The sequence below is a fragment of the Bison bison genome, unplaced genomic scaffold (genome assembly GCF_000754665.1).
Source record: "Bison bison bison isolate TAMUID 2011002044 unplaced genomic scaffold, Bison_UMD1.0 scf7180017864260, whole genome shotgun sequence".
In the NCBI taxonomy this organism is placed as follows: Eukaryota; Metazoa; Chordata; class Mammalia; order Artiodactyla; family Bovidae; genus Bison; species Bison bison.
In genome coordinates, this window is record NW_011494832.1 from 10,676,576 (window position 1) to 10,689,473 (window position 12,898).

Consider the following 12,898-nt stretch of genomic DNA (forward strand, 5'->3'; position numbering starts at 1 on the left):
TGGCGCGGGCTCGCGCGCCCCCCGCCGGCCGGCCTGGCCGCATTGTCCCAGCGCGCCAGGGTCCCGCCCTTCTGCTACAACGTAGCAGCCGCACTTCCTCCCTGCCCCTCCCCCGCTACACTGTAACCGCGCGCAAAAAGAAAAAAAAAAAACCCCTCCCCCTTGGCCTCGACATTTCATTTCTTTGCTAGCTTTTAACCCCCTTGCTTTAAATGAGGTTTTTTTTTTCCTTTGTCCTATTCTCTAGTTCTGAGGAACCCTTTCAAAGAATGGACTCTTTCCCCCTCGCCCTTTCTCCCTATCTGTCCACGCCCTCAAGAGTCTGTTAAGGGGAAATAAAAGGAACAAATTAGTCCAGCACATATTAGCCTTCCATGCACGAATAACTGCGGGACCGCCCCTTGGGGATCGCGGGCGCCCGGGGATTCCTGATCATTTGTAAAGGATATCGCCCAGCCCACCTGGCTCATCGCGCCCCCACATTTGGATCTGACCTCTCGGCAGCTGCCCGCCATCCTCGCCCCTTCCCCCTCTGGCTTAGCCCCACGAAGCCCCGCCAAGGGGGATGCACATGGGGAAAACCTCATCTAGCTTTTGTCTCGGGCCGTTTCCGCATCTCCCTCGCTTCCCGGTCCTCGGACCGTTAGGAGATCCCCTTTCTAAGTAAAATTTTACAGAAACTCGGTTTTCCCGCCCCCTAACCCTGAAGGGTGCTTTTACAGCTTCCCCAAAATGAACCTGCCAAGAAAAAGAATTCCTCATTTTTCAAAAGCAAATCCTAAGGTTCAAAGGTGCATTTATATAGAAAAGTTTTGAGGGGCAAATCTTGACTAAGAATGGAAGATGCAAACGTTCTACAACCATCCGTCATAATATACCTGTTTTGTTTTTTTTTTTCCCCCTTAAAAATAAATACAGTCAAAAGAGGTTAAAAATCCTTACCTTGGCACCGATCTGATTGCCACACTGACCGGCCTGGATGTGCACGATTTCCCTCATTGTTAAAATTTATTCTAATCTTTTTGCTCGCCTCAAAGTGTATACGGGGCAAAAAAATATTATGGAATTAGTTTTTCTCTGCTGCTAGTCGCAGGGTGGAAAGATGGAAAGGGACCCGGAGGCTGAAGCAGCGAGGTCCGAACGCGGCGGCAGGAAGGTTCTGAGAGGGAGAAAGGAGAGGGGAGGGCGCGGGAGGAAAGGCGGGCAGGGCGGGGCGCGCGTGCGCGGGGGCCGGGAGGCGGGAGAACTCGCCGCGCGCCGTGGTGGAGAGACAAAGCCTCACTAGGCTGGCCCTGATTAGTCCGTGCCGGTCCTGTATCACACGTCCATTGGTCCCTGCTGGACGAGCGCAGTCCTGCCTGGGAGTTGTAGTTCTCTATTGTTGTCCACGCTGCAAAATGAAAGGACGAATGGGTGGGTACTGGGTCTGGGGGTTTTGGTTTGGGTGTTTTGACTGAAAAACGGCCTGGCGCTAAGGTTCCTTCCTCTATGCCAGACTCTTCTGGTATCAAAAGAGAGTAGTTTTCGAGGGTACAGGAATTGGGAACCCTGGTGTGCCAGGCTTTGGAAGGTGGAGTGGGGGCACGCCCTGAAAGCTCCCCGCTGCGGTAGCTCTTGGGAAGACAGGACTGCTTAGCTCAGCGAAAACGGGGAGAAATGCGGCACCCTGATCTGCTCTCTAACAGCTGGTCCCTGGTGACCCAACTGGCATGAACTCCAGTAAGCTGCGGCTCCCCCAGATACTTCGGGAAGGAGGAGGGCATTGCCTTCCTGCTATTTCCTTGGGAGCTTTCTAATGATAATATTTAGAAAGAAACAAAATTGCATCAAGGACTTTTCAGTATAAAAACTAATTGTCTGGAAGGTATGTTCAAGAATAGAGAAGCAGATATGCCGGAAGTCTCCGTCCATGTGGGGATCTGCGCCTTACAGCCGCATTTAACACACTGTTAAGAGGCGAACTGTGGGGTGAGATACCTGATAGGCACTTTGATGAAGTCAGTGTTTTTTCAATTCGCTGATTTCACTGAGAGGTGGTTGACCATTGCAACCTTTCAAGAACCTCGGGATTAAAATAAAAGGGGTAGGGAGGGGGATGGGAAAAAAATTGGATGAGCTCAAATCTGAGTGGCATGTTTCTTCGCAGGGATTAATTCAACTTGAGAGATATTAAATGTCTACCAAACCAGGAGCTAGGAATACAAAAATAATTAAGGATTAGCTCACTGTTCTCCAGGATCTTGCAATTTGGTGAGAAGTGTATAAATGAACACTAGAGTGTGGTAAGCACCATGATAAAGGACATGGGATATCAGGCTCCCTGAGTGTGTGCTCAGTCATGTACGACTCTTTGCGACCCCATGGACTGCAGCCTGCCTGGCTTCTCTGTCCATGGGAGTTCCCAGTCAAGAATACTGGAGCTGGTTGCCATTTCCTTCTACACGGAATCTTTCCGGCCCAGAGATCGAACCCGTGTCTCCTGCGTCTCCTGAATTGGCAAGAGGGCTGTTTACTTAAGAGGCACTTGGTTAGATGATAGCAAGGTGTCAATTCACACTGGATTCAACACACATTTCTCGTCTTCTAAATAAAAGAACATAAATTTCTCTAAGACTCGTCTACCCAGTAAAGACTTGCCTGGTGGCTCAGACCGGTAAAGCATCTGTCTACAATGCGGGAGACCCGGGTTCAATCCCTGGGTTTGAAAGATCCCCTGGAGAAGGAAATGGCAATACACTCCAGTACTATTGCCTGGAAAATCCCATGGACAAAGGAGCCTGATAGTCTACAGTCCATGGGGTTGCAAAGAGTCGGACAAGACTGTGCGACTTCACTTTCACCCAGTTAAAACGTTCATGTTTGAAGGCACAATCACAGTGAAAGTAGTTATGTATTTTGTGGTAGTGAAGAGAGTTCAGAATTCACGATTAAACTGTTTCAATTTGTCTCTAACAATAGCCGTAGGAGCCTAGGCAAGCTAACTCCGCAGAACTCTTATTTCTGGTCAGAATGAAGTGAGAATACGAATGCAAAAGGTCCTCCTAAATTATTCCTGTGAAATTGTCTTGTCTGAGTATGAAATTTAGCAAAATAAAAATTATCATTCTGTAGCCCTTCAAAGACCTCGGTCAGCCTTTAATATGGTTAACAAAAGAGTTCTCTCCGTTTGCCTAGATATCTTTACTCTAGGAAAATGACCTCAAAGTGTCCATCAGGAATGGATTCTCAGGGAGGAAATGACATGACTTCTAGATGAGTTAAATCAAAAGGAAATGAACTTCCATTGTAGTGAGTCCTCAAGCGCCACGCCTACGGGCTATTCTCCAAACTGAAGTCTTCAGCCACGACTGCAGCCCGCAACCCTTATATTTCTCATGAGTCAGCGGACACCATTTCTGGGAGGACCGAGAAGGCGCTCTGGCCGCACTACATGCTTAGGTCGACGACTGTGATAAGCCCCTCTATCCGCTGCTGGCATCCAGACTCTGTGGTCGCAACTTGGAAATATACGCGGGAAGTGGGTGGTGAAACCGCAGTGGGTTGTCCCTTTGGAGCTGCCCAATCGAAGTGCGCCATTCAGTGCGCCTCCGCGGCTTCCGATTACCGCCTCGCCCAACGGATCTCAGTCTCCCCGGAGAAGCCGCCCCTTTGAGCCGTAAGGGGGCGGGCGGGGCGGGGCGGGGCGGGGCGGGGCGGGGCGGGTCGGGTGGGGCTCCGGCTTTGCCTCCGCGTTGGATTGCTCCGTCTGCTTGCCGCAGGGCCGAGAAAGACAAAGGCTTCAGCCAATCAGCTAATCGGCCCCTTCCCCGCTCAGGCACTGGCACCGCCCCTGTCGCAGCCGTTACTGGTGGCGCGCGCGGGGACTCAAAGTAGGTGAGTTCTGGGGGGCCTGGCCCACGACTCCCCGGATGCCATCTTGGTTCTCCCGGAGGGCGGGAGGGGCGTGCCTTGGGTACGACTGGGCGGAGGATTCTTGGAAATTTGCTTCTCGGATTATAACCCCCATCTTCACTTGACGGCCCTCCCTGAGTTTAGGTATGAAGACACTGGGAGAGGTTGGGCTCTGAGGGAACCCTTGGGATCGAGATCAAAGATGAAGGCCCATTGGATTGGAGCCGAAGGTCATGGGCGCCAGCTGACTTCGCCATCATGAAACGATGTTAACACTTTCTCCGTGGAGGTGTCCCACTTTCCTTACTTGTCAACATTTTCCCTTTAGGGTAGCATCTTTCAAATTTAGTTCCCACCCATACTAGTTTGACTTTTCATTTTATTATTTCATCAGGAGAGCAGAGTTAATTTTACTTTTGGCTCATGAATGTATTCGGAATACCTCTTGTGGTATCTGGTACACAGTAACTACCGTTGAATTAACATGATGGACCCTTGGGGGAAAAGACAGTTCTAATTGGTCCAGTTCTCAAGGGGGATGTGTGAGGCAGAAATGGAATGTAATAGTTACACTATGGTGACACCTATTAGGATAATACAAGTCCACCCACTACCGTGAAACACTTAGGATACATGGGTAATAGGGAAAAGTACCAGAACACAGAGAAGACTAAAGGCAAGGCTTTGCTGCGAAAGTGACATTTGAGCTAAAAGGATGGATAGGAGTTGGATCACTAGGGGCAACGTCCTAAGGAGCTAGCTAAGGCCTGCAGATGTGAGAGACAACAGGGACAGTGTGTTAAGAGATTAAGGAGAAGGTCCATGTTGAAGAACCACAGGCTTGGATGGGGTGGCGGTGGGACACACATTTCAGGAGATGAGGTTCTGATCTTTGAGGGTCTTGCTAAGGAGTTTAGATTTATTTTATCCTATGGATGTGGAAAACCATCAAAGAATATTAAACAGGAAGAGACATTATCTGAGTGAAAGTCACTCAGTCTTGTCTGACTCTACAGTCCCTGGAATTCTCCAGGCCACATTACTGGAGTGTGTAGCCTTTCTCTTCTCCAGGGGATCTTCCCAACCCAGGGGTCGAACCCAGGTCTCCCGTATTACAGGCAGATTCTTTACCAGCTGAGCCACAACGGAAGCCCATTATCTGAGTGATATTAGACAAATCTGTTAATCCATCCCTGTTGCAGTTTCTTTATCTGAGAAATGGAAAGTAAAATAAGGAATTTTCTGGCAGTTCAGTGGTTAGGACTCCGTGCTTCCACTACAGAGGGCAGGGGATCAATCCCTGGTTGGGGATCTAAGATCCCACATGCTGTGTGGCCTTAGTTGGGGCATGTGGGATATAGTTCCCTGACCAGGCGTTGCACCCTGGCCCCCTGCATTGGGAGCACAGAGTCTTAGCCATTGGACCACCAGAGAAGTCTCTCAACTCAGTTTTTGTTTGTTCATTTTGTTGTTGTTGTTGTTGTTTTTTTTGGTTTTTTGGCCATGCAGGATCTTAGTTCCCTGACCAGGGATGGAACCTGCACCCCCCCAGCAGTGGAAGTGCAGAGTCTTAACCACTGGAAAACCAGGGAAGACCCTTATATTTCTGTACTTGGAACTCTGTAAAATGTCTTTCTTATTCTGTGTCATGGTCAAAGATATTTCTTAAATGCATCAGAAAAATAACAACAGAATGATTGGCAGAAAGAGAAGCACCAGCCTCCATAGCTATCCAGGAGACTGCAGTAACCAGTCTCCTCCCTGAGGCTGTGTATGTGAGCCACTGAAGGAAGGGATAATGTGTTTTTTTCCCAGATCATGGAAGACACCCAGATTTTAAACTGGGAAGTTGAAGAAGAGGAAGAGGTTGAAGAGAGACCCAGTGAATCTCTGAGGTATAGCTTGGAGCCCCTAGGGCAGCTGCGTATCTTCAGTAGTTCCTATGGACCAGAAAAAGGTCAGGAGTAATTTCGTGCTAAAGTGCTGGTATAGGCCTCTTATTTCTGTGGGGAGGTAATGGGATGGTTGTAAGCTTAGATATGCATCTGTGAGGTCTGAAAAAAATGTCTTACTGGGGATGGAAAAGCGGGGATGATTATCTGATTGCTCTAGGCAAGAGACCTGGACTCCATGGGGATGATTTTACTTTGTTAGGAGAAGATGAAGGAATTCAGATAAAAATCCAGTGAGGTCTGGAAATGGAAGGTGGTGATGTTTTGCACAACAGTGTGAATGTACTTGATGTCACTGTGCTATACATTTAAAAATTGGCTGAACGGTAAATTTATGTATGCTGTGCTGTGCTTAGTCGCTCAGTCGTGTCTGACTCTTTGTCATAGACTGTAGCCCACCAGACTCTTGTCCATGGGATTCTCCAGGCAAGAATACTGGAGTGGGTTGCCATGCCCTCTTCCAGGGGATCGTCCCAACCCAGGCATCGAACCCAGGTCTCCCACATTGCAGGCAGATTGTTTCTAGTCTGAGCCACCAGGGAAGCCCAAGAATACTGGAGTGGGTTGTCTATCCCTTCTCAAGGGGAGCTTCCTGACCCAGGGATCAAACCGGCATCTCTTGCATTGCAGGGAGATTCTTTACCAGTTGAGCTACCTGGGAAGCCCAAATTTTCTGTATATTTTACCACAATAGAAACAGTCCATTGTAGATGGATGGAATGCTCACTATGAATAATGCATTGCATATATTCTTTATTAGCTAGTTACTCTAGGGCCTTTTATTTCTCTAATGCATGGGGGAGACCTTGAGTGAGTCGTGGGGAACTTTACAGAAACTTTTTTCTTAATAGCAAGTTAGGATTATGGCTTTGGGACTCACCTACCTTTCTAATTCTTAGACTTCCCACTCTACCTGGGGAAGAACATGATAGGCCGAATGCCTGATTGCTCTGTGGCCCTGCCCTTTTCATCAATCTCCAAACAACATGCAGTGATTGAAATCTCTGCCTGGGACAAGGCGCCTGTCCTCCGGGATTGCGGGAGCCTCAATGGCACTCAAATCCTGCGGCCTCCTAAGGTCCTGGGCCCTGGGGTGAGTCATCGTTTGCGGGACCGGGAGTTGATTCTCTTTGCTGACTTGCCCTGCCAGTACCATCGCTTGGATGTCCCCCGGCCTTTTGTCTCCCGGGGCCCTCTAACTGTAGAGGAGACACCCAGGGTACAGGGAGGAACTCAACCCCCCAGGCTTCTGTTGGCTGAGGACTCAGAGGAAGAAGTAGGTAAGTTTGTGTATCAGGAAGGTGGGTGAGGAGACAGGGACGGTGAGTGTAAAGCTCTCCACTTACTCCTTTCTACTCATGACAGATTCCCTTTTGGACAAGTGTGTGGTGAAAGGACCAAGGACCTCCTCTTTGGCAACAGTCGTTCCAGAGAGGTGAGTGTCAAAGGGCCAGGCATCTGAGTCTTCAAGTGGATGAGGAAGCAGGGGCTGGAGGAGCCATCTCTGGGAGAGCTAATTACCATCAAAGTCTGGGCTGGGGAACCACACATACTCCTTCACTTAACTGAATTTTTACTGAGCGTCTCATGTGCCAACTAGAGAACTAATTACTAGAGACAGAACAGCAAGTACTACCTTGAGTCTGCTCTCAAGGAGTTTCTACTTGAATGGAATATCCCTTCTGGGGGAATCGATTCTATAGGTTTCTTCTCTTCTCTTCCCTTCACAGTGATGAAGAAGGGCCTTCCCCTGCCCCAGATGGGCCCGGGCCACCTTCTGCCTTCAACTTGAACAGCGACACAGATGAGGAAGAAAGTCAGGAATCAGGAGCAGGGGAGGCCTCTTCAGCTCCCAGAAGAGGTACCGCTGCAGAGACAGAACAGCCTAAACCTGTCACAGCCGAAATCCAGATTGAGAAGGATCAGTGTTCCGTGAAGGAGAGGAACAGGGACACAGAAATCGAGAGGGATGTGAGGAATGGGGTGGTTCCGACTGGAGTGATTCTGGAGAGGAGCCAGCCTTCTGGGGAGGACAGTGACACAGATGTGAGTGATGAGAGTGGGCCTCCAAGAAGGCTTGCTGGGGTCCGTCCGAAAAGGGCCTGGTCTTGTAACTTCATAGACAGTGATACTGATGGGGAGGACAAGGGGATCCCTGCTGCCCCAGCAGTGGTTCCCATGAAGGAGAGGCAGATCTTCCACGAAGCTGGTACACAGAGCCCCCAGGCACCTGGTGTGGCATGTCGGCAGGAGAGCCCAGCTGATGGTGATACAGATATAGAGGAGGGAGAGGCCCCCCCGGACAGAAGCCAAGCCTCCATGGTGATCGACAGCAATACAGATGATGAGGAAGAAGTCTCGGCAGCACTGACACTGGCACGTCTAAGAGAGAGCCAGGCTGGTAAGTGGAACCGAGATCCAGATGCAGAAGAGGACAGGGCCCAACCAGTGGCCCTTCTGGAGCGAAGCCAGGCCTCTGCTAGGGGAGACAGTGACACAGATGTGGAGGAAGAGGGGCTCCCAGTGGGAAGGAGGGGAATGGTTCCCAAGGGTCACATGGACAGGGAATATTCAAAAAAGAGCCAGCATCCTCCCAGGGACAGTGATACAGAGGGGAAGAAAGATGAGAGCTCTCCGGGGGTCCACCTGGAGAGAAGCCAGGCCTCTGCACAAGTGGAGGACGAGGTCCCACTGGGGCCAGCTGTTGCACTTCTGGAGAAACATCAGGTACAAGGCATAGTGTGGACACATCACACCGATGCGGAGGCAGAAGGGGGCCCGGCACAGCTCCCCGTGCTGCGTCTAGAGGAAGCCCGGCCTCCTCTAGCTGGGGACTGTGAGCTGGATGCGGAGAACACATCCTCAGCAGCAGCTGGTGTCAGAAAGAGCCAGCTTCCGGCGGAAAAAGATGCTGGGACCACGTGGGCCGCAGCCATTCCTGAACAGGACAGAACACTTGCCACCAGGACCCAGGGTGGGTCATCCACGGCACCAGGGGAGCAGGACCTTCTCCCGGTCTCAAGGGAAAACCTAGCAAATCTGGTGGTGGATACAGGCACTCCACGGGAGCCCCAGCCACAGAGAGAGGGGGCCCAGACCACCACAGGAAGGGAGAAAGAACCACATGGGAATAGGGCCACAGACTCTGGAGAGAGCCTCCATGGTAAGTGCTGGCCTTTCTTCCTCCTTGGAGGCCTGCGATAAAGAATGCTTCTAGCTTCTAGCATATCTTAGTTCATGTGAGCTGCTATAACAAAAGACCATAGACTGGGTAGCTTATAAACAACAAGTTTATTTTTCACAGTTCTAAAGGCTGGGAAGTCTAAGATCAAGACACCAGCAGATTCAGTGTCTGACGAGGCCCTGCTTCCTTCTTACAGATAGCCGTCTTCTCATTATGTCTTCACATGGCAAAAGGGCCCAAGGGAGCTTTCTGGAGTCTTTCTCTCATTTTTTCTAAATGACTTTATTTTTGGCTGTTCTGGGTCTTTGCTGCGCTGGCTTTTCTCTAGTTATGTGGAGCCAAGGCTGCTCTCTAGTTGTAGTACACTGACTTCTCATTGCAGTGGTTTCTCTTGTTGAGTACGGGCTCTAGAGCTCAGGCTCAGTAGTTGTGGCACACAGGCTTAGTTGCTCCAGGGTATGTGGGATCTTCCTGGATCAGGGCTTGAACCTGTGTCTTCTGCATTGGCAGGCAGATTCTTTATCACTGAGCCCCGGCTGAGCCTGCACTAATACCATTCATGCAGGCTGCGCCCTCATGACCTAGTCACCTCCCAATCACCTCCTAATGCCCTCACATTGGAAATTAGGTTTCAACATAATTTTTGGGGAGACACAGATTCAAGCTATTGCATAGGATTGGGGCTGTGGAGAGAACTATAAAAAAGGAGTTAGGATCACCTCGGTTTTTTAATTATCCTGCATTCCTCCCCACCAGATTCTGAAGATCTGGACCTACCAGCTACCCAGTGCTTTGCAGACAGAGAGAATCAGAGCCTGGAAGGTGAGGCCATCTGTGTTGTGTGGATACTGGTACAAGCAGGAGCTGGGAGATTAGACTGGTGGTCCTTGAAGGATGTCAAGGCTGGCATGGGCAGCGTAGAAGACTGGGAATGGGCCCTCAGAGTTCTGTGGAGAGGCAGTGCTCAGGCCATGCTTTTTTGTGCAGCAGCCCCCAGCATGGAGGATGAGCCCACCCAGGCCTTCCTGTTTACTCTGCCCCAAGAGCCTGGCCCTTCCTGTTGCAGCTCCCAGGCCACAGGTATGAGAAACTCACGCCTCTTCCATGCCCTCAACTTGGCATCCGTATTTCCCCTCTCTGTACCTGTCTTTATAGCCTTTGACATTTTTTTGCTGATGTTCCTCCATCTCGTCAGAAAAGAACGCTACATTAAGTCAGACCCAGAGAGCAACTACTCTAGCAACTAGTTTAAGTTTATCTTAATTTATGTATTTGGTTGCACTGGGTCTTAGCGGCGGCACACAGGATCTTTAGTTGCAGCACGAGGACTCTTTACTTGTGGCATGTGGGATCTAGTTCCCCGACCAGGGATCAAGCCTGGTCCTTCTACATTGGGAGCTCAGAGTCTTAGCCACTGGACCACCAGTGAAATGCTATGGCTCTCTTCCTTATTCCCAGCTTTCCTTTAATAACTCACTTAAATTTATTATGCATGAATTTGTCTTAATCTTTTCTCAAGCTGTTACCTCTTCAACCTGCATCCCTCTCTCTCTGACTCTGCTTCCAGGTTCCCTGAATGAGGCATGGGAGGTCTTGGCGACACAGCCATTCTGTCCGAGAGAGTATGAGGCCTCCGAGACCCAAACCGCTGTCACCCTCCTTGACACCCGTGCATCTTGCCCCCCTCCATCTAGGACAGCACAGCAAGAGCAACATCCAGAGAGCCCAGTCCATGCAGAAGCACTGGGGATGGAAGGCAGAGGGATGCAGACTGTGGAGAAAGACATGGGTACCCAAAGAGAAACAGCAGAGAGGGTGATCCCTGAGGGAGGGCCACCGCAGAATGAAACCAAGAAACTGCCCTCGGAAGGAGAGAGGGAAGATGTGACGGGAGAGGAAGAATTAATCGGGGGGATACAGGGTAGAGAACAAAATCAGGTGTTAGCTAGAGATACTCAGAGCCAAGAATCTGACAAAACAGTGAAAAGTGCAAGTACTGGAAGGGGAATGGAGATTGTAAAGTTAGAAACTGAGACACCCAAGGAAACACAGGAGAAAGAGAGAGAAAAGCAGACTCTCGCAGGGGAAATATTTGAGAGTGAAGCAGGGAAACTGGTAGCAGAGAGAGAGAGTGAGGTAGGTGGGTTAGAAGTCAAGGGACCCCAAGAGCTACTGGACAGAGGCCCACAGATGAGGGAGACAGAGGCGGGGGGCCAGGACCAGAAAGGCCAAGCCTCTGGTCCGCCATCAGAGCCTGGAGCAGGGGCAGGAGACCTTCAGGGATTTACTTCAGATCCAGTAGCTTCTGGGAGCCAGGCAGGTGGAGGAAGGGGAGCCCCAGGGAGCCCCAGGAGGCAGCAGAGAGGTAAGTGAAGGTAGAGGGGAGCCCAAAGTGGTCCACATCCCTATGATAATTGACTCCTAGGTGACTCACTGCTTAGACCTCAGCTGTTTGTCTTTCCCTCTGTCCAGGTGACTTGAATTTCGAGATGCCACCTGCTGAGAAGGCTTCCAGGGTGAGAACTGCTGTCTCTACCCCCACCCCACTCCACAGGTCATCTCTACATCGCCTGCATGGCCCCTTCCCCTGACCTTGCTTTCATCTACTCCTTTCCTTTTCTTCTTACTTTTCTTCCATTTTCACTGCTCCTTAGTTAGCTTCTGTCTGTCTAACTTGACACCTGTTATTTTCCATATCTATTTCCCAAGTTCTGTCTCCCTCTACCCGTCTCAGAACGTTCCTTTTTTCATGTCCCTTCCCTCCCTTTTTTCTCCCAACCATCCTCTTTATTACTATTGTCCATATATGGCCTTTTGGGGCGAGGTCTTTGGGAAAGAGGAAATTCCAGTTCTAATGGAACTAATAAAATTCGAATTCTAATTCCAGTCTAATGGAACAGACAGAAAGAGAAGTGCCATGAGCACACTGTCTGAACAAGTATTGAGAACACTATCCAAGTCCTCTCTCCCTTCTCTCTGCCTCTTCCTCACGGGCTTCTCTTTCTCCCCAGGGTGATCAGGAATCCCCAGATGCTTGTCTGCCTCCTGCAGCGCCTGAAGCCTCAGCCGCACTCCCAAACTCCCTCATCTCTCAGATGCAAAAACATCCCGCACCTCAGTCCCTCCTTTTTCCCTCTCCAGCTCCTTTAGAACTGCCTATTCCCAGGACCAGACGAAATGAGAGTCAGGAAGCTCCAGAGACTCCCTTCTCCTCAGAGCTGAACTCTGTCCACCCAGAACCCAAAGTCAGGCCCCAGGGGTCCTCTCCAGTTTCTTCTCTACCCCTTGAGCCCCACCCTGCCACCCCCACAGGCCAGCCTATTGCCCTTGAACCCACATCTGGGGTCTCTGGGAGCGGGACACATAGTTCCTTTGATGTAACTGCCTCATCAGTTGTCCCCACAGCCCTTGCACTGCAGCCATCCACCTCCACAGACCAGCCTGTCACCCCTAAGCCCACACTTGGGGCCCCTCGGGGCAGGGCACAGAGGTCTTCTGTCAAAACCCCTGAACCCAGTGTCCGCATAGACCAGCCTATTGCCCCTGAGCTCACAGCTAAGGCCACTCGGGGCAGGGCACAGAGGTCTTCTGTCAAGACTCCCAAACCAGATAACTCCACAACACCCAAGCCCCAGCCTTCCACTTCCACAGACCAGCCTGTCACCCCCAAGCCCACATCTCAGGCCCCTCGGGGCAGGACACCTAAGTCTTCTGCCAAGACTCCTGAACCAGCTGTCCCCACAGCCTCTGAGCTCCAGCCTGCTGCCCCTAAAGACCAGCCTGTTGCTCCTGAGCTCACATCTAGAGCCACTCGGGGCAGGACACAGAGGTCTTCTATCAAGACTTCCAAACCAGATACGTCCACAGCCCC

At 50.7% G+C, this 12,898-nt stretch overlaps 1 protein-coding gene across 6 annotated transcripts in view; it reads left to right on the plus strand.

Annotated features, from left to right (window-relative positions):
• Positions 1-3,699: 3,699 nt before the first annotated feature.
• MDC1 (mediator of DNA-damage checkpoint 1) overlaps positions 3,700-12,898 on the plus strand; it is a 13,964-nt gene continuing 4,765 nt past the window's right edge. The window contains exons 1-11 of one of the 6 annotated variants that reach the window (XM_010848148.1): positions 3,700-3,873; positions 4,036-4,180; positions 5,707-5,848; positions 6,743-7,123; positions 7,209-7,278; positions 7,574-9,006; positions 9,784-9,849; positions 10,015-10,107; positions 10,595-11,392; positions 11,500-11,543; positions 12,039-12,685. In XM_010848148.1, the coding sequence (XP_010846450.1) occupies positions 5,710-5,848; positions 6,743-7,123; positions 7,209-7,278; positions 7,574-9,006; positions 9,784-9,849; positions 10,015-10,107; positions 10,595-11,392; positions 11,500-11,543; positions 12,039-12,685 (3,671 nt within the window). In that variant the 5' untranslated portion in view covers positions 3,700-3,873; positions 4,036-4,180; positions 5,707-5,709. The other 5 variants (XM_010848147.1, XM_010848151.1, XM_010848152.1 and 2 more) reach the window with 5 other exon arrangements.